Source organism: Mesocricetus auratus, unplaced genomic scaffold, assembly GCF_017639785.1.
Source record: "Mesocricetus auratus isolate SY011 unplaced genomic scaffold, BCM_Maur_2.0 Super-Scaffold_100676, whole genome shotgun sequence".
NCBI lineage: Eukaryota > Metazoa > Chordata > Mammalia > Rodentia > Cricetidae > Mesocricetus > Mesocricetus auratus.
In genome coordinates, this window is record NW_024429266.1 from 49,521,368 (window position 1) to 49,541,932 (window position 20,565).

Consider the following 20,565-nt stretch of genomic DNA (forward strand, 5'->3'; position numbering starts at 1 on the left):
AGCTATATTCCCATTCCTCCATTTTTCCATATTGTTAGACATCTTAATTGTCTCTATAGGATTTTGGGTCATGTTTGAATTAATAGTATGAAATAATACTACATGGTCAGGAGATTAACTTTATTTTACTTTCTGACTGGAAACCTGAAAAAGTTTATTTTTCCTTGAAGTTAAAAAAATGTTAGAAGCCTAATATAACATATATCTTTTCCTGAGTTTATAGCTTTCTTCAACATAGTATGTCATTTTGTTATCATTTGCCTATTTTTTCCTACCCTTTGCTTTCTATCATACTGATGCCTATAAAATTGATCAGATGCCCCAGACACATCTGTCAAACTCTTTCATGGTGGATTTTCCTCTTTAGAGTACATACACTTCATTAAAGATTTACCTAGATTATCTGGGATCCATACTTTGGTCACTGGCCCTTCTTAACTATTATTCCCCTTTCTTTTCTTACAGGTCTTATGGTGGAAGTCACAAGGTTAATTCTATTTAGGAGGCAGCTTGTGCCTAGTCCATGGCTTGACCCTGGCTTCAGTACCCAGAAGCCCCTACTCCTAATTTCAGTTTTCAAACTTCTTTCACTCATTAGGTACAAAGACCTTAGCAAAATTATTTCCTTCTCCCTTTAGTTTTACAAACCACACAAAATGGTTGAACTCAACAAAGCCAGTGTTGACCATACAGGGAAGTCCAAGTTTAAACAAGCCCATGGAGCCAATGTACATTCTCACCCATTTGTCCTGTACAAGTCTCATGCTCTTCTACCTCCCCTCCAGCAGAAAATGATCCCATCATCTCCAGTTCTCTATTTCCTTGTCCTAAGTCAGGAAACATGGGAAGGTGGAGTGGAGGGGAAGGGCATGCCCAAGAAATTCTTTTCCACTGTCTTCTCTAGGCTTTTCTTTTCTTAGCTCTTTCTTTCAACAGATATGGTTCATGACCCTTAATGATCCCCAATATTGCTCCAATTGCTTGACTCAATCCTGGATGCATTTTTAATTATCCTTTCAGGTCTTACCATTTTATGTATGACACATAATATGGAAATATGTTTGAAGCATTGTCCCCTGTGCTACCATTGTCAGATTTACTTCTGAATATGCTTTGTCATTTAGGTCATCAAAATGTATATAACTTAACATAATTCTAGACATTGTCATTCTTCATAGACATTGAAGTGTCCTTAGTATTTCCTGAAGGCCACACAAGGAGTATTCATTTGATTCTTCTGTTCCCCTGTTATGTTTTTGACATAAATTAAAACTAACTGAAACTAAACTTTACCAATATCAGTTTCTTCAAGTTACTACTACAATATTTCTTCTGCTACAAGATATTCCCCAATAGGATCACATTCTTAACTTACAGGATAATTATTATTGTAGATATAGTAAATTGTTAACAGAAATCTTTAAACTTATCAGAAACACTTTATCAAAAATGAAACAAATATTTATTTCAGTAGACATTATTTCAGAATACATGTATAAGCATAGGTATCTATGCATAAGGACACAAATTATCATCTAAAATGTAAGCTTTCTGAAACAAACTTTTATAGGATTAAATTAAATTATCAACTTATACCTCAATACTTTATTGAGGTATATCAACTTATTATCAACTTATACCTCAATACCTTAATAAGGTATACCTTATACCTCAATAAAGATATTACTTTCCAAACAAAATATTTGTTACATCTTAACTATGAATTCAGTATCAGCTTAATATATATTTATTTCGTAATTCTGATTGCCTAGTAATAAAGCTGATAAAAGTCTCCACCTTAAATTCACACCAACTGATACTAAACTTCCATGTTCCTTAAGTAAATAATAATAATATTAACTCGTTATTATTTCATAAGAGTGCTATCTATGACTTACTCTTGATGATTTAATAGTTCACACAAGAATCAAGTAATTACAATAGAACCACACAATGCAAATCTTGAACTAGAACAAAGCTTCTAAATGTTACGACATTCGTCAGTGGATTAACATTAGAAAACAGAACAATATGAGCCAAAGCCTGTATCGTTCCAAATTTGTGCTTTTTGCCTATGTACCAAAAGCTAGCACACTTCAGAGATAATGCACAAAACTTCTCTCTGCAGCCACTCTGGTGTTAAAACAACATGGCTGAAATGCACATGGTACACGAAAGGCTTGAGCACAGTCTGAACCAGAACAGACACATATATTGACTGCTATGCTATTTTTAGCCAGCAGTTCTCATAACTCAGTGTACAGCCTGTCCTGATGCAGGAGAATTTGCACTTGTTTTAGCATACAGATGAAACAGCACCCAGGTGTTTATTGAACTCAATGGGTCCCCCTTTGCAGCAATGACACACCAGGGCTCTTAGTAATGATATGAACTAGAATCAGATGCCTTGCCCTGTAACTGGGCATTCAGGGCAAATTCCTAGTCCAAAGAATATATAGGAGTAAGTAGGTCCTGAGGGAGAACATCCCTTTTTCTTCACTTCAGCCTGAATCTGCATCTGAGGCAAAGCTCGCCTAAGCAGTGTCGCAGAAACTTTGGTTGATGTCAACAAACTAAGTATACATGGGTAAAGATATCATCCGTCCTCAGTGAATGACAGCCTCATAAAAAGGGAACATTAGAGAGCAAAAGGACTGTGGATATGGAAACATTTATACCAGATTAATACAAACAAATATTTACAGAATTTAATTGAAAACATACATATTTCTACGTGCTCCATTGTTAGGTAAAATGGTTTGTTAACTTAAAATGCATTTCAATTTTTAAGAAAATTCAAAAGAACCTAATGACCAATATTAAATTTAGTTGGTAATCTGCTATGAAGTTTGCTTCTTAAATTCTTAGCATTACTTAAACACACATCTATACCAAACAATTTCATCATTGCACAATTAAAAACAAAGCAAATGAAAAACCTGTAAGTTAACAAAATAAAAAAATAATCTGGAAAACTTCAACAGATTTGATTTGGTATATACCTTCTACACAATAACAAAAGCATATGCATTACAAGTTCTCACTCTGTGCTTTTAAAACCATATATCCTACAAATGCTAACAGTGTGTTTAACAATACAGCTATTTTAAGTTTTGGAAGGGTTGATGGGAAAACATTAATTTGAATGAAACGATATATCAAGACTGTAAACTTTTTTCACTACCTGGTAAATGTCAATTTGTACAACAAATGATTTCAGGAGGAAAAAAGGTCGTGTGGCAGAAATAAATAACCTTAAATATCCAAGCACTCCCCATGAATCCCATCATCGTGCACAGTTACTGGAAAACTTAATTAAGCACTGGCATTCTGCACTGAAAGCATCTAGCACTTTGATGCCATGCCTGTAATTCAGACATTAGCATTCAAATCAGCCCACAAATTGCACTTCGGTATTTGTTGAGCGAATGCCAATTAAATGGTTTCAAGTAATCATTTTTCATTTCCTGCAGCGTATCCGCCTAACACCTAATATTTCCATGGAACATAAGATAATTTGAGATGGTAAGATTTTACATTTTATTGGGATTTTTTAATACAAAAAAGCCTGTTTCCATTACTGAAATAAATCGCTTCCACTCTTTGGCACTTCCTTTGTTATCTATGCAAAAGAAGGTTAGTTAGTCACACCATACATGACCACCAAATCTAGAGCTAATAAATCTGGTGGCTTCCTAACTCATCAGCACAGACCACATTGTGTCAAACTGCCTTCCAGTCACAAGCATGCTTTCTCTATTTCAAGTTATGGAAGACAGGGAGAGTTTGGGGAAGGACTCAAGTTTTAGATCAGAAGGGAATAAAAGAAAATTTCTTAAGGGTGATATAAGAAAACTAAAAAAAACTCCACAATTATAGGAAGAAAATAGGATGAAATATGGCCATACTTCTAGTATTTAGTGCTTAACAAAAGGGGTTGTAAGATTCAATAATTTCGTTACATTGTTCTGTTTCCACAAATTCAGAAACATGGAAATTTTTCAAGATGGAAATTCTAAAGTTATATGAAGACAAAAGTAACAGGCAAATTCGGTTAATCTGAAGTTCATTTTAACTAAGTATGTAATTTGTAAGAATTACTTGGAAGCCATGCAAGTTTAATATTCAGTTACATCTCTTCCCTAGAAGCAAAGCTTTTGGCCTGGAAAGTTAAGACTATAATCTTACTCCCACAGGTTTCATAAAAGTTTACAATGAAAAGAAGGGATTTAAAATAAATTCTCAAAGCATATACCTTGAAATGCTTCTCAATATTTTTAAGAATGTCCGATCGAAAGGCACAATCTTGTTCTTTTTTAATTGTTTTAAATTATTTTAAACTACATGGCTACTACTGTTTCCCCTTCCTCCTCTCTTTTAATTGTTTTAAATTATTTTACATAGATACATGGCTACTACTGTTTCCCCTTCCTCCTCTCTTTCTGCCCACCCCTTGCCATCCATCTAACCTCTCCCCTTCTATTCCTCCTCCTTCTACATTCATAAAGGGCCAGACTTCCCAAGGGCTTTACCAAAGCATGGCATATCAAGTTGAGGCAGAACCAAGCTCCTCTCCCTGTGTCTAGGCTGGGCAAGATAATCCAGCATGAGGAACAGGTTCCCAAGAGCCAGCTAACTGTACCAGGGACAGTACTGCTAGGAACATCACAGGCAGACCAATCTACAAAACTGTAACATACATGTAGAGGGCTTAGGTTGGGCCCATGCAGGCTCTGTAACTGTTGTTCCAGAGTCCATGAGCTCCCAAGAGCTCTGGTCAGCTGTCTCTTTGGGTTTCCCCATCATGACCTTGACCTCCCTGGCTGGTACAATCCTTTGTCTATCTCTCCAACAGAACTCTAGGAGCTTGACCCAGTGCTTCGCTGTGGAATCAATTACTAGATAAAGGCTCTCTGATACCAATTAGGGAAATCACCAATCTGATTACAGTAGATGGTCAGTTCTGTCTGCACCCGTTCAACTATTGCTAGGAGACTTAGGTGGGGATTGCTTGTGAATTCCTGAGAGTGTCCCTGGCACTAGAATTCTCACTAATCCTAAAATACCTGCTCCCCATCAACAAGTCTCTTTCATTACTCTCCCCCTCTTTCCCACCTCAAACCCACCTCTAGCACCCAGCCTGCCCTACCCACTCCCTCAACTTTCCATACCACCTACTATACCCAGTTTACCCAAGATGTCCCTTATTTCACCTTCTCAAGGAAATCCATGTGTACTTCTTTGGACCCTCCTGGTTATCTAGCCTTTCTGTGGCTGTGGATTGTAGGTTGGTTATCCTATACTTTACTCTTAATGAACACCTATGCATGATTACATCATTCTGAGTTAGGCAACCCAGACCCAGAACTACAAACATGGTACAAAAAGGCCAATCTTACTTGAAAATTCTATTGTCTTTCCTTAATAAATACTTGTTAAACATCTCATGCCTTCCAAGTGTTTTGAGAGATGGTTCGTGTGACGTAGTCGAAAGGGAAAATGTAATCTTTACTCATAAATATATACATATGTATCATGAACAATAATGCTATCCTAAAGTATTTTTACAAAACTAAAGAAAACAAATATTGAACATCTCAATATTATTCATGTAGATTTCAGAAATATTTTACAAGAGAAAACATATACTATCATTTATCCAATAAACTGAAAGATTTGTACAATGAAAATCCTTAAAATTCTGAATACAGGAGAGGAGGCTGGGAGTCCAGGGAAGCAGCTGTTCCTCCAGCAGCATCAGGTAAACAGGCCAGCTTCCAGGGACTTTGGACTCCCATAGAACCATGTGAAGTGCACTCTCACCCTGAACTCTTGGGGAAGGGTCTAGGTCCTGCCCTATATGAAATGACAGACTATGCACACCCCCATGGAGGACCTCACCCTCCCTGGGGGAATGAGGGGATAACGGGGGGGGGCTGGGGGAGGGCACGGGAGGGAAAGGGAGAGGGACCTGGAACTGACTTGTGAAGCAACCTTGTTTCTTATGTAAATTTAAACTGGAAAAAAAAAAGAATCACATTATAGCTTTTGAAGATGTGGAATAGGTAATTAACCATCCCCAAAAGAAGGCAGCCAGCCTAGATGGTCTTCCTTTAGCAAGAAATGGTACAAAATGTCTATATTTTAATATCTTCAACAACAACAACAAAAAACCAAGAGCAGAAGGAATACTTCCTAACACATTCTGTGAGATTAGTATTAACCTTATGCAAAACTCCAAATATTTTCTAGAAAGGAAAAATGTAGCCCAAGTCTCTTAAACATAGATGTAAAACTCAACAAAATGTGAGCAAATAAATATGGCACTATATTAAAACAAAAAAAAAATTCTGAATACAGAAAGAAATGAAGACACTAGCAGACACACAAACTTCTCATGCTTGTGGATTGGCAGATTAAAATTGTGACGATAACTATCATATCAAAAGCAGTCTACAAGCTGCTTATGGTAGCACATTGGATTTCTGTGAGCACATAGGGAGATAGAGAGGGGGAGAAGTGGAAGAGAGAGTAGGACATGGAGGAACAGGAAGGTAGACTGGGGGGGGTAGGATAGGGGGAAGAGGGAATATAGGTTAGAAGACAGATCAGGCACCATTGTGACCTCTAGTGATGCAAACGGATGACACCAATTGGCAAGCTAAGCAATAGTGTAGAGACCACCTCGAATGCCTATTCCTGATAGTGAACTTGATGTCTATAACCATCCTGGAGCCTTCATCCAGTGACTGATGGAAGCAGAGCCAAACACCCACAGTTAAACACTGAACAGAACCCAAGGAGCCCAGCGACAGAGAGAGAGGAGCAAAGAGCAAATTGGCAAAGAATGGGCTGGAAAAACCAGCAGAAACAGCTGATCTGAACAGGGGAGAGCTCTGGGACCCCAGACCGACAGCTGGGAGGCCAGCATGGGACTGATCCAGACCCCCTGAATGTGAGAGTCAATGAGGAGGCCTGGCCTACCTATGGGGTCCTGAGCAGTGGATCAGTGTTTATCCCTGGAATACTAGCAGACATCGTGTGCCTTATATATTTTTGATAGGAGTATAAACTGTGCAGTGACTATGGAATCCAGTGTGGAGATTTCATACCATGTTAACACTAGGTCTGCCATATGAGTTACCTGTATGATTTCTGGATATATAGCCAGTGGACATATGGCCTAATAAGAAAACACTTACACATTTGGGTTTAGAACTGCTATCTACATAAAAGCAAGGAAACAATATCAGCTGAGGTGCTCATCAACAAACAAATGGATAATATAATTGTGGTATGTTTACACAACAAAATTCTTTCCAGCACTAAGGAAAAAAGAAATTTGTAAGAAAATATAATAAATGGAAAATATAATAGTGAGGTAACCCAGGTCTAGAAGGACAAATACCACATTTTCTTTTTCATATGTAGACCATCCTTCATGTTCAAATCTTAAATAGTTGTGTTTAGTTGGAGAGAAATATCAATAGCAGTGACATAACAAAACAAGGATCTATGCAGTGTCACAGGCTAGAAGAGCTTAGAAACATGCAAAAATGATAGTAAAATACATGAGATGTGTACAGAAAAGTAGACAATACTGTACAGTGAGGTAGGGAGGGATGGGGTGGGAGCAGTTAAACGGTAGAGTGGATATAAAGAATGGAGAAACTTGAGGGTTGTAGGAATGGTCAACCAAAATTGAGGATGCATGTAAAACCTACATAGAAACTACTACTTTGTAAGCCAACTGAAAGTGATGGTTACAATGGCAGAACTGAAATGGCTTTCAAATGAAACCTCAATGAGGAATAATTTCCCCTGAGTTGTTTAGCCAGGGAGCCCACAAAGTCTCCCTCAGCAAAAAGGCTATGGTCACTGCTCATTATTACTCTTGAGAATTAAAGACAAAGATGTTATTTCTCAAAACACTACATACTCTGGATGCAGAACACAGAGAACCCAAGTGGAAACTGAACTAGAAACCTCCTCCCTATAAGTCAGTGCTCAGAGGGCCACAAGTATTAAAAAAAAACTACAGTTTTGAAAACTTTGCTGTAATTAAGATATCAAACTACTTATTAAAAAGATAAAAACTAAAATATTATATAAAACACATTCAAAATCATTTAGAATAGACTATAATCACCTTAATGTCACTTCACAATCGTGAAAATTTTCGTTTCAGCTGACTTTTTTTCAGTTCCATATTTGTAGGTTACGTTCTTCTCTTCTATTGAAAAGTTACTACAGTGCCTAAGTATTGTTCAAATCCAAATGTGAATTTGGGATCCTACTAAATCATGGCCTAGTGTAGAGACATTACACGATTTGTAATAATTTACTGTCTCAACTTCATTATTGTAACAGAAAACAACAATGTGAGACACCAAAGCTCATTGTGAAAAACTAAATATTTAATACCTGACCCATAGAAACACAACAATGATTGGGTGTCACACATCTCTCTGACCAGGACATGCTAGAATTAATCTTCAGGGAACAAACTTAAGTGTTTGTCACTATATGTGACTCATCTTTTGTCTCTTTTGTTCAATCAAATTTTCTGTCTTTTTTCTTCATGTTATATCTTACTTGACCAGATTTTATCACAGAGTATTCCTGTTCATGGAAACAGCCAATGTCTATCATTGCCTAAAATAATTCAGTTCTGAGTGTTCTGGTTGGCTGATTTTACATCTGAGTGTCCCACACAAATGGATGGTTTTGTAACTGCAGCATGATGGTTGGAGTGTTCCCATCACTCCTGCATCACTGCTTTTAGCAGGGGCTTCCCTTACCTAGAAGTCAGTCCTACACTTTAGTATTGAACTGGTTATGAAAGGTCCACATATTTAAGACTTGGTCATCAGCCCACGGTGCTATAAAGATGTGATGGGACTTACGAGAAATACAGATTATAAAACTTAGGTCAGTGAGTCAGTGTCTAGAAGGAGATATTGGTAACCTCTGCCTCTTCCTGAATCTTATGCTTTCGACTTGCATACTATAAATGATATTCCTTCTCCATATACTCAGGCCATGACACACCATGGTGTCAAGCCAAAAGTAACACAGCTAAGGAACTACACACTAAGACTTCTGAAACAGTGCATCAAAATGTATCTTCCTTTTAGAGATATCTCAAATGTTTTCTGACAGAGATAGAAAACTGACTAACACACAAAATGAAAAAGAGGACTTGCATCCCTTCACAGAGAATGCTCCAGTGCACTTCTCCAGTGGGAAACAGTGGTTTTCCAGACTTGGAGACAATGAGGTATCATTAAATAACAAAGTCTTCAAAATAACCATATGCTTTCATTTTATATTCTTTCTTTAATTGCACATTTTATCAAAATTAGATTCCATACACTCTTAGATGTTATATGTCTGAAACTAAATAGACATTACTATACTCCAATAATGCTTTCATTTGACAGGTATAGATTCTAAATGCTTTTTTTTTTTTTAGAAATTTATGGACACAGCCAGGTGGTGATGGTGGTTCAAGCCTTTCATCCCAGCACTTTGAAAACAGAGGCAATCTGATCTCTGTGAGTTCAAGACTAGCCTACAAAATGAATTCCAGGGCAGCCAGAGCTGTTACAGAGAGAAACTTGACACTGTTCTAGAAACTGTATTTTCGTATGACAATGTAGATACTGTATTTGTTTTTCCTCCAAAAGATTTAACAGCATGCACAGTAAATCAAGGCACATTTAAGAGAGAACAACACAGTTGTTCCCCTTATTAAATTCTTAAATTACTCTGTATTTCTATAAACTATGATGCAATGGAATGTTAGCAATAGAACATAAAAGATTAAGTGAATTACTATATATAATGACCAAGAAAATCTGGGGACAAATTAAAAGCTTGACATGTTAATTAGTATTCTCAGTCTTTGTTTAAAAATAGTTTCCTGTCATCGCACTTCAAAAAATGCTGTATTTAAATAAGAATTTAATTTAGAAGCTATGTTTTATAGTTAAAATAATCTGTTATAATATTATCATAGATATATGTGAACTTTCCAAATTCCTAAAAGGAGTTTCCTGTCTTAGTTAGGATTTCCTTTGCTATGAAGAAACACCATGACCTCAACAACTTTTATGAAAGAAAACATTTACTTGTTGTAACTCAGTTACAGTTCAGAGATTTAGTCCATTATTTTCATGGAAGCAAGGCAGCATGCTCACAGATGGTGCAAAGAAGGACCTGAGATTTCTAACATCTGGACTTACCGGCAACAGAAAGTGGTCTGTGACACTGGTTGTGGCTTGAGCATATACGAGACCTCAAAGTCCACCTCCATAGTGAATCACCTTCTCTAGCAAGACCACACTCATTCCAACAAGGCCATGCTCCCTAAGAGTGCCTTCCCTTTGGGGGACATTTTCTTTCAAACCACTACAATGCCTAAAATCTGAATTTCTACATATATAAAATTTAATTGGGTAAAGTTTTCTATATTTTCTAGAACTAAATAATTGTAGAAGAGGCTAGGCAACTTTTAACAAATGAGCTTTCTCCATTGATTATGATATATACAGGACAAGAAAATGACGTACCAAAACTAAAGCAGATCTATGATGGTGACCAACCTTTGGTTTGTATTGTAACACATTCTTGAACTACAGTACTTGGGCTCTCCCAGTCCACTTCACAAGTGCCTACTTAACAACAAAACCAACAGAGCTGAAGGACTTAGGAAGATATTATTCAAACATTTATATGTGCAGAAGAAAAGGCCATGGGCTACTGAACTACATGTGCTAAATCATGCTTATAAATAAATGTAATTTCTTTATCAGCCCAACAAGCATTTATGTGAGCAGAAGAGAAGACTATGTACTATTAGCACTTCATGTACATGATCATACTTAAAAATGAATTGATTTTTTTTCCTTACTGAAAACTGACTGAGAAAGTATATTGAATTTTTCACATTGGAAGACAACCAGAAAATACCCATTTGTGCAGATTTTTGCATTACAGCTATAGAATAAGAAAATGTATAGATATGCATGTGAATTCAAACAAAATATTAAAGTTTGTGACAAAGTACTTGCAAAATAATTCTATCCATGTAAAATTAGAAACAGCAAGTGCATTATCAATTATAGTACTTATTATTGTTTGGAATATATTGATAATTGAGCTAAAGTCATGCAGTTGATTCCCGGATGTACCAGTTTACAACTGCTTTGTTTCCAAGATGCAGGATGAATCACAATGGCCAGCTGTCTTTGAAGGGAGCATTATTGATAAAGAGGGATAGGGAGCCAGTATGTGGACAGATGAGTCCAATTCCATTACAATGACTGGAAAAACACTTCAGCACATTTTCTGGAAAGAATGGGTCAGCAGCTTATTGCTTATTTCAGACTGGCACCAAGCACGTGTCCCTCATAGACAGATGCTTAATAATAGTTCTTTGTAATGTTAATAACTGTGATGCCTACATGTGTTTTAATGCTAGATAGCTACTTTCTAAAACAGGTAATTTTATGGTTGTCGATCTAATTAAGGATATAGCCAGGGCATCTAAATATAAGCTTCTGAATTTTCAAGGCTCAAATTTTCAAAGACATATTAAATTTTCTGCTTTATAGGTGTGGGCTATAATACAAAATATAATAAATATGTGCACACACAAACACATACACACACCCCACCTGAAGTGAACTTTAAATTAATTATGTTTTTGAGTGTTTGCCTGCATTTGTATATATGGACCATCTGTACAGTGCCCCTGGAGGTCAGAAGAAGATGTTGGATTCCATGGAACTAGAGTTACTTGGTGGTTTTCAGCTGCCAGGTATGTAAGGAACATGTGCTGGTATAGCAATGTCCTTAAGCACTTAGGCATCTCTCCAGCCTCAACTATATTTCTGTTACAGTTTTAAAGATCAGGTAAGACAAACAATGTATATTTTTGGCCTAGACATTCAAAGAAGGATCATAACACAAAGCGCTCATTAACAATAGATACATTTCTACATAGTCCAAAACTATAGTTTGATCTTTATCTTTACAAAGTGGTCACCAACTACAGTAAAACTGAGCTGTTATCCCAAGACCCAAATATTTCTTTACTAAATTCATCTTATATAATATCTAGAAACCATTAATTTTCTTTTTCCAGCAATTAACCAGCATTACAAAAATTAGTATTTACATACAGATGTTTAAATTTTGTAAATTCCTTAAGGTAAAAATTGTTATTGAATATAATGTTATATTTCAGTTAAGAGTTTTCAGTCACATTGCAATAGAAATCATTTAATTTAATAGAATTTTCAGTATTATATGATGGAATTACTTTTAGCATTTCTGTGGATTTCATCTATGTAGTTAGATATTTATTAGGGAAATTATAAATGTTTTCTGTGAGAGATTAAAATGTGTAGAAATTTTACACTTAAATATTAAATTAAAACACAGAAATAAATAGTAGACATATCCAACATCTATTTAGTATTAAACACATGCTAATAGTACAAAATAGCTTATAGATATATACCAAAGTTTGCACACACACATCTATAGTAATGTTTATATCTAGCAGATGTACAAATGTATGTATAGAATGATTGCTCCTATTTACGAATTATCTTTTAATCATTCTAAATAGGCCAATCACTTTACAGATGAGTACAAATAAATCTGTAACATCTGTAAAGCAGAGACTATTATTTCTTGACTGTTTTTTCTCTTACAAAGATATACATGAATCCAAACACATGATATATCATGTCCCATTTTAACGCTGTAAATGTAATATTAAATATGACTTCCCAATGAAAAAATAACTTTAGGACACAAAAATCAAAGTGCCAGGCCTTACATTGCCCTGCAAAGACTCCTGTCACTGCATTCCATCAGGTCCCACACTGAAACATTGCGCAGACAGAGAAGTGGCATTAGGTGAGTGACAGGCATTGACAACATCCTCAACAAAGTTTATACTCTTAAGAAAACAGAGAGATGAGGCTGCTCATATGTCAATGATTTGAAGAAAAAAATGGATCTCTGATAAGCACAGCATGCAGAACAAATCCATGTGATTTGGCTGTTGACAGCATTTGAAAAAACGTCAGTTACCGTACATCTCAAGGTCAAATGGTACATGTGCTCTCTTCTTAATAAGACTGAACAAGATGTTATTTCACTTCTGTAGGTGAGCATATCTTTACAATAGCCAAATATTGAAGAAGCTGTTGTATAATGCAGTTTCCCATAAAACTGAAATAAAACAAAACATTTAGAGGGTACTAAATATGGTCTTACCAGGTGAAGATAAGGCATAGTAGTGTAGATATCAAAATCAAAACTTGATTAAACATTGCAGACTGTGTTCGCTGAATGGCTCTATGAAGATCATTCTAGAATAGTAAAATACATATTTTAAATTTTGATGAATACTAAATATACATGAATTTAATATCAAGTATTCTCTCTATATATAATATGTATATTTAAATTAACTTATGAGTATATTTTCATTTTACATGGATCTCAACATAACTTACAATACAATTATATTACAAAGACAGACTTTGGGAAGACCAACAAAGCACTGAATTTCGGCTTACTTACATTGCAGAAAACAGATTACAAGTTGCAGTTATTACTCCCAGATGTACCCAGCCTGCTATAATGGTGCAGAGCGTACCCTCAGTACTCAAGAGCCAAAGAAAGGGGAAATGTGAGTTCAAAACCAGGTGGACTGTATACCAACAGGCCATCTCAAAGACAAAACCAAAAACAGGAAACAAGCAAATAATCACTTCTTCCAAAGTTAATGATCTTATGGAAAAAATGCAAATTTCAGGAAAATAATGTATCAGTGAAGGGAGAAGAGAAAGGGAACTGCAAATATTATTAAAAATCACCAATGAATAACTACACAAATTAGAGCAGCCTGTAACATTGGTAAAAAAACAATTGCCCATTAATAAATATTAATGCTGATTTTAGTAGTGTTAATATTAAAGAAATGTGAATGAATAAATACTAATTTTGATTTTAGTAGTGTTAATATTAAAAGAAATATGAATGAAGTAGTGTTAATACTAAAAGAAATATGAATGAAGGTTGAACAGACACATGCAGTATTCCCCAGACAATAAAGCTTTTAGAAGGCAACCTGGTAATACAGACCAAAATAGTAAAGCATGTCATTTTTATTCTGTGTAATCACAAAGTAAGTGGCTACAGAAAAAATTCCAAACTTTAGTCACTTAAAATCCTAAAAGATGGGAATTCATAGTTATATATATATATATTTACTGTGAAATGTTTCTTGTATAAATAATGGATATTTATCACAATTAGTATAAAATATGTAATATGAAAATAGTTTAAGATATGTCTACATAATAGTTTTAAAAATACTGATTATTTCTACAATGAGGTGTTTAATTACACAACACTTTACCCACTACTTAAGAGCATGTGACAATTTCAACTAAAAAACTGAGTCGGTTACTTTCACATATGACTTGTGTGCATTTATCAAACAGAGCATGGAAATAATTAAAAATGTTGAATCAAATGGCAGTATTTGTTTTTTTTCATATTTTTTCCCAATTTTCTGTCAGTCTCGAACTTTTAACAATTCACTTTTATCCATCTCTTAATTAGGGAAGCATGAGAAAATAAATGTCACTGATAAAACAGTCTCAGTTCATTATTTTAGTTTTTGTTTAGTGCATTAAGCCATGACTGTTATGGAAACAATCAACTGAGTTCACTGGCCTGAATTTCATCTCTTATTCTTTAGCTTCTTAGAGCATATGGGCTAATGATCAGGAAAATTATCTATGACTCAACATTTAGAGAGAGCTGGAAAAGCAAAGGACAGCAATGGCTAGTGAGTCCTACACTAATATTGCTAACAGTCTATTTCTCTTGAATACTGACTGACTAATAGTTCCTGTCTTGCAGGGTTATTTTTCTAACAGCTTAGTACACAGCAATGCACAAATATCGATTTGATTCTGAGTGCATTTTTTCATTAGCAATTTATTTAGTGAAATCGTAATTCTTCGGGGTAAGGAAGACAGCAGGAGCTACTCCATGGGCCACGTTCATCCACATTTTCCTGCCATTGGCTGTGTGGTTTTCTGAGAACCGTGGATTACTTCACATAAGTATTTAGGAACACTCTGCTGGGAATGCTCAAACGTTATTCTAATAATTCTTTGTTCAAAGCTTTTGGCATAATGTCTGCCATAAAGGTCATTTAAAAGAAAAACAAGTGTTAACACTAACAAGTGTAATTTTCCATGAAATGCAATCAAAGATATTAAATCTTCCATACACCAGACACAATATCTTGCATGTCATATATGTGTGTGTTTACACTTTATTCTCATTGCAAGTTTGCAACTAAATTACTTTTAGTTTTTGTAAGATAAACACATTAGCCCAGAAATTAAATCAGATGCCAATTTAAGTGTACAGTGTGTAGGAGGCAGGTCTGCTGTGGTTTGAAAATGAAATGTCTCCATAGATTCATTTGTAGCAGTATTTAGACCACAGCTGCTACACTGATTTCAAAAGTTGTGGATTCCTTATCTTGTAATTAAAATTCACATCCTATGTGTGTGAAGAGGGTATACATACATGTGTGTCTGTGCATTTGGATACCGTAGAACCTCTTTGAGTGCATGTGGATATCATGGGCTCTTATTTGAAAATTGGAGGACAACTTGCAGTTCGGTCTCTCCAACCATGTGGACAGAGATCAAGTTTCCAAGCTGGGTGGTGGGAGACTTCACTTACATATCCGTCTGACCAGCCCATTAGTGGAATATGGATTCTTGATGAAGAAATAGGTCATTGGGGAACTTGAAAGTTATAGTTCAACTCCATTTCCTACTGTCTCCCTACTTACTGACTACAAAAATGATGTGACCAATCATACATGTCCTACCATGATGGAATAGCCTATAATTATAAGCCAAATAAACCCTTTCTTCACTAATTTGCTTTTTAAATTCAGGTGTTTGGTCATAGTAATGACAAAATAAACAGAAAAACAAGCAAGTACTCAGAAGGTGCATTTTTTGCTCTGATAAATCAGGTAAGGTAGAAGTTATTCATTTGTATTACAACGCAAACACAATATAGGAGAGCTTTGAATTTTGGGTCAGAGGATTTTTAACATGTGTTAAGCAGAACTTAATGGGCTTTTCTGGTAGCGGTGTAAAAGAACAGAGGCTCAACTCACACGACTTCAGAGGGGAACAAGAAATCTATAGAGAACAGGGCTGGAAGTCATTGGAGTAGTATTCTGAAAACAAATCTAGAAACATGTTGCCTATACACTCACAACCTTCATGAGATTGAATAGATAAATAGACTTATGTTTAGCATAGAAAAGTTCAATGTAGGGTAATATTCAGGTTGTGACACTGTTACTATTGACTTCTTACACAGGTCTCATTAAGAAAGGGCAACAACTAGAGCTGAAAGATGTGCTCTATTTAATGTGCTATTTGACAGTAAAATAAACAAACTGAAAGTTGAAGGCTAGCGAGATGAAAAGCAGCTGCTACTGCTAAAAAGATTAGCACCCTAAAGAGCAATCAAGTGCTGTCCCTGGGGTCAGCACACAAGCAGCTGCTTTCCCAGCTTGGAGAAGGCAAAAATTGACAATCTCATCAAAAACTACTGGTTTTGCAAGCATGAAGCATACAAGAATGAGGGGTCACATCATCTTAAACCTGGGTTTTATTTTTCCCCAAATTATTTTTATTCAGTTTAGAAACATGATTGCTTCATAGGTCAAACTCATTTCCGTCTCCCACCCCTCCCCCACTGCCCCTTCACCAGCCCTCCAGCCCCCCACCCAATCCCCACACCATTCCTCAGGGAAGGTGAGACCCTCCATGGGGGACATACAGAGTCTGTCATTTCATCAAGGGCGGGACCTAGGTACTCTCCCATGTGTCCGGGCTGAGAGAGCATCCCTCTATTTGGAAAGGGCTCCCAAAGTTCATTCGTACTCCATGGTAAACACTGATCTACTACCCAAGGCCACAGAGATTGCCAAGACTTCCTCAATGACAGAATATTCAGAGTGTCTGGATCAGTCCCCTGCTGGCCTCTCAGCCATCATTCTGGGGTCCAAGAGCTACACCTTGTCTGGTCAGCTGCCTTTGTGGGTTTCACCAGGATGGTCTTGATCCCTTTGCTCATCACTCCTCCCACTCTGTCACTGGGTTCCTGGAGTTCAGTTCAGTGTATAGCTGTGGGTACCTGCCTTTGCTCTCATCAGTCACTGGATGAAGGTTCTAGAATGGCCTATATGGTGTTGCCCAATCTAATCATCAGGAAGGGGCTATTAAGGTAGTTTTTCCACTATTGCTTAGCAGACCAGTTGATGGTATATTTGTAGATTTCTGGAAATTTCACTAGTATCAGCTCAATGCTCAAACCTGTAATGACTCCCTCTATTATGGTATCTCTCATACTGCTCTCCTGTGTTCTTCCCCAGAATCAACCTTCCTGCTCCCCCATGATTTCTTCTTCCCTCTTATTCTCCCCCTCTCTTTTTCCAAGTTCCCTCTCCCCTCGCACCATGTTTCCAATTTGCTCAGGAGATCTTGCCTCATTCCACTTCTCTGGGGAATCATGCATATCTCTCTTGGCAACCTCCCTGTTTCCCAGACTCACTAGAAATAGGATTATAGGCTGAAACTCCCCTGTTCCATATCTAAAATCCATATATGAGTGAGTACATACCATCTTTGTCTTTTTGTGACTGGGTTAACTCACTCAGGATGGTTTCTTCTAGTGCCATCCATTTGCCTGCAAATTTCAAGATTCCATTCCATTTCTGCTGGTTAGTACTCCATTGTGTAAATGTACCATATTTTTTTCTATCCACTCTTCAGTTGTGGGGCATCTAGGCTGCTTCCAGGATCTGACTATTACAAATAATGCTGTTATGAACATAGTGGAACATACATCCTTGTTGTATGAACGGGCATCTTTTGGGTATAAGCCTAAGAGTGGAATTTCTGGGTCTTGTGGTAGATTGATTCCCATTTTCCTGAGGAATCTCCATACTGATTTTCAAAGTGTCTGTGCAAGTTTGCACTCCCACCAGCAATGAAGGAGTGTTACCCTTTTTTCACATCCTCTCCAACATAAGCTGTCATTGATGTTTTTGATTTTAGCCATTCTGACAGTAGTAAGATGATATCTCAGAGTTGTTTTGATTTGTGTTTCCTTAATGGCTAAGGATCTTGAGCACTTTCTTAAGATTCTATCAGCCATTTTAGACTCCTCTATTGAGAAGTGTCTATTTAGTTATACCCCCCCCCCGCGCGCTTTTTAATTAGAACCTTTAGTGTTTTGGATAGTTGCTTCTTGAGTTTTTTGTAAATTTTGGAGATCACCCTGTCAGATGTGGGGTTAGTGAATAGATTTTCCCATTCTTTTGGCAGCTTTTTTGTCTTGTTGACTGTGTCCTTTGCCTTACAGAAGCTTCTCAGTTTCAGTGTGTCCCATTTATTAATTATCGATCTCAGTGTCTGTGCTACTGGTATTATATTCAGGAAGCAATATCCTGTACCAATTTGTTCAAGGGTACTTCCAACTTTCTCTTCTAAGAGGCTTAGTATGGCTAGATTTATGTTGAGGTCTTTGATTCATTTGGACTTAAGTTTTGTGTCAATAGACATGGATCTATCTGCAGTCTTCTACATGCCAATATCCAGTTATGGCAGCACAATTTGTTGAAGGTGCTATCTTTTTTCCATTGTATAATTTTAGCTTCCTCATCAAAAATCAGTTTTTCGTAGGTATGTGGGTTAATATCAGGGTGTCCAATTAGATCCCATTGGTCTACCTGTCTATTTTTGTGCCAATACCAAGTTGTTTTCAGGACTACAGCTCTATAACATAACTTGAAGTCAGGGATGGTGATGCCTCCAGACACTGCTATGTTGAACGGGGTTGTCTTGGCTATCCTGGGTCTTTTGTTTTTCCATATAAAGTTGAGAATTTTTCATTCAAAGTCTGTGAAGAATTTTGCTGGGATTTTGACGGGGATTGCATTGAGTCTGTAGATTTCTTTTGGCAGGTCTGCCATTTTTGTTACATTGATCCTACCTATCCAAGACCACGGGAGATCAGTCCATTTTCTGAGATTCTAATGGGTATTGCATTAATTGGTATATTGCTTTCAGTAAGATTGCCATTTTTATAATGTTGATCCTCTATATCCTAGAGCATGGGAGATCTTTCCATTTTCTGATGGCTTTTTAAAGTCTTTCTTTAAAGAGTCAAAGTTCTTATGATACAGGTCTTTCAGTTGCTTGGTTAGCCTTACCCCCAAGATATTGTATGTTGTTTGTAGCTATTATAAAGGGTGATGCTTCTCTGATTTCTTTCTCAGCCCATTTATTGTCTATATATACTAGGGCTACTGATTTTCTTGAGGTGATCTTGTATCCTGCCACATTGCTGAAGGTATTTGTCAGCTGTAAGAAATCCCTGGTAGAGTTTTTGGGGTCACTTATGTAAACTATCACATCATCTGCAAATAGTGAAAGCTTGGCCTCTTCCTTTCCAATTTGTATCCAGTTAATCTCCTTTTGTTGTCATATTGTTCTAGCTAAAACTTCAAGGACAATATGGAAAAGATATGGAGAGAGTGGAAAGCCTTGTCTTTAGAGGAATTGTGTTGAGTTTCTGTCCATTTAATTTGATTTTGGCTGTTGGTTTGCTGTATATAGCATTTATTATGTTAAGGTAAGTTCCTGTTATCCCTGATCTCTCCAAGAACTTTATTATGAAGGGGTGTTGGATTTTGTCAAAGACTTTTTCAGCATTTAGTGAGATGATCATGTGATTTTTATTTCTCAGCTTGTTTATATGGTGGATTACATTGATGGATTTTTGTATGTTGAACTATCCCTGCATCCCTGGGATGAAACCTACTTGACAGTGGTGGATGTTTTTTTTTTCTTTTTGGATTCAATTTGGCAGTGTTTTATTGAGTATTTTTGCATCAATGTTCATGAGGGATATTGTTCTGAAGTTCTCTTTCTTAGTTGTGTCTTTGTGTGGCTTGGGTATCAATGTTATTGCAGCCTCATAAAAAGAGTTTGGCAAAGACCCTTCTGCATCTACTACATGGAATACTTTTATGAGAATTGGTATAAGGTGTTCTTTGAATTTCTGGTAGAAATCTACACTGAGGCCATATGACCCCGGGCTTTTTTTTTTTTTTTTTTTTTGGTTGGGAGACTTTTGATGATTGCTTCTCTTTCCTTAGGTGTTATAGGTCTTTTCAAATTGCTTATCTGTTTTTGATTTAATTTCGGTAAGTGATATCTATCCAGAAAATTGTTCATTTCCTTTAAATTCTCAAATTTTGTGGAGTATAGTTTTTCAAAATATGGCCTGTTGATTCTCTGGATTTCCTCACTGTCCATTGTTATGTCTCCCTTTTCACTTCTGACTTTGTTAATTTGCATGTTCACACTCTGCCATTTGGTAAATTTGGTTAAAGGTTTGTCTCTCTCATTGATTTTCTCA

General features: G+C 36.4%; 1 protein-coding gene across 5 annotated transcripts in view; it reads right to left on the reverse strand.

Moving 5' to 3' along the window:
• The window catches only part of Kcnt2 (potassium sodium-activated channel subfamily T member 2), a 350,682-nt gene that overhangs the window by 193,147 nt on the left and 136,970 nt on the right, over positions 1–20,565 (reverse strand). For all 5 annotated transcript variants that reach the window (XR_005874014.1, XM_013115909.3, XM_040738287.1 and 2 more), the window contains exon 8: positions 13,297–13,391. Coding sequence is in view for 4 of the 5 variants with exons in the window: in XM_013115909.3 (XP_012971363.2) it covers positions 13,297–13,391 (95 nt within the window). In the remaining variant the exon portion in view is untranslated. The remainder of the gene's footprint in view (positions 1–13,296; positions 13,392–20,565) is intronic.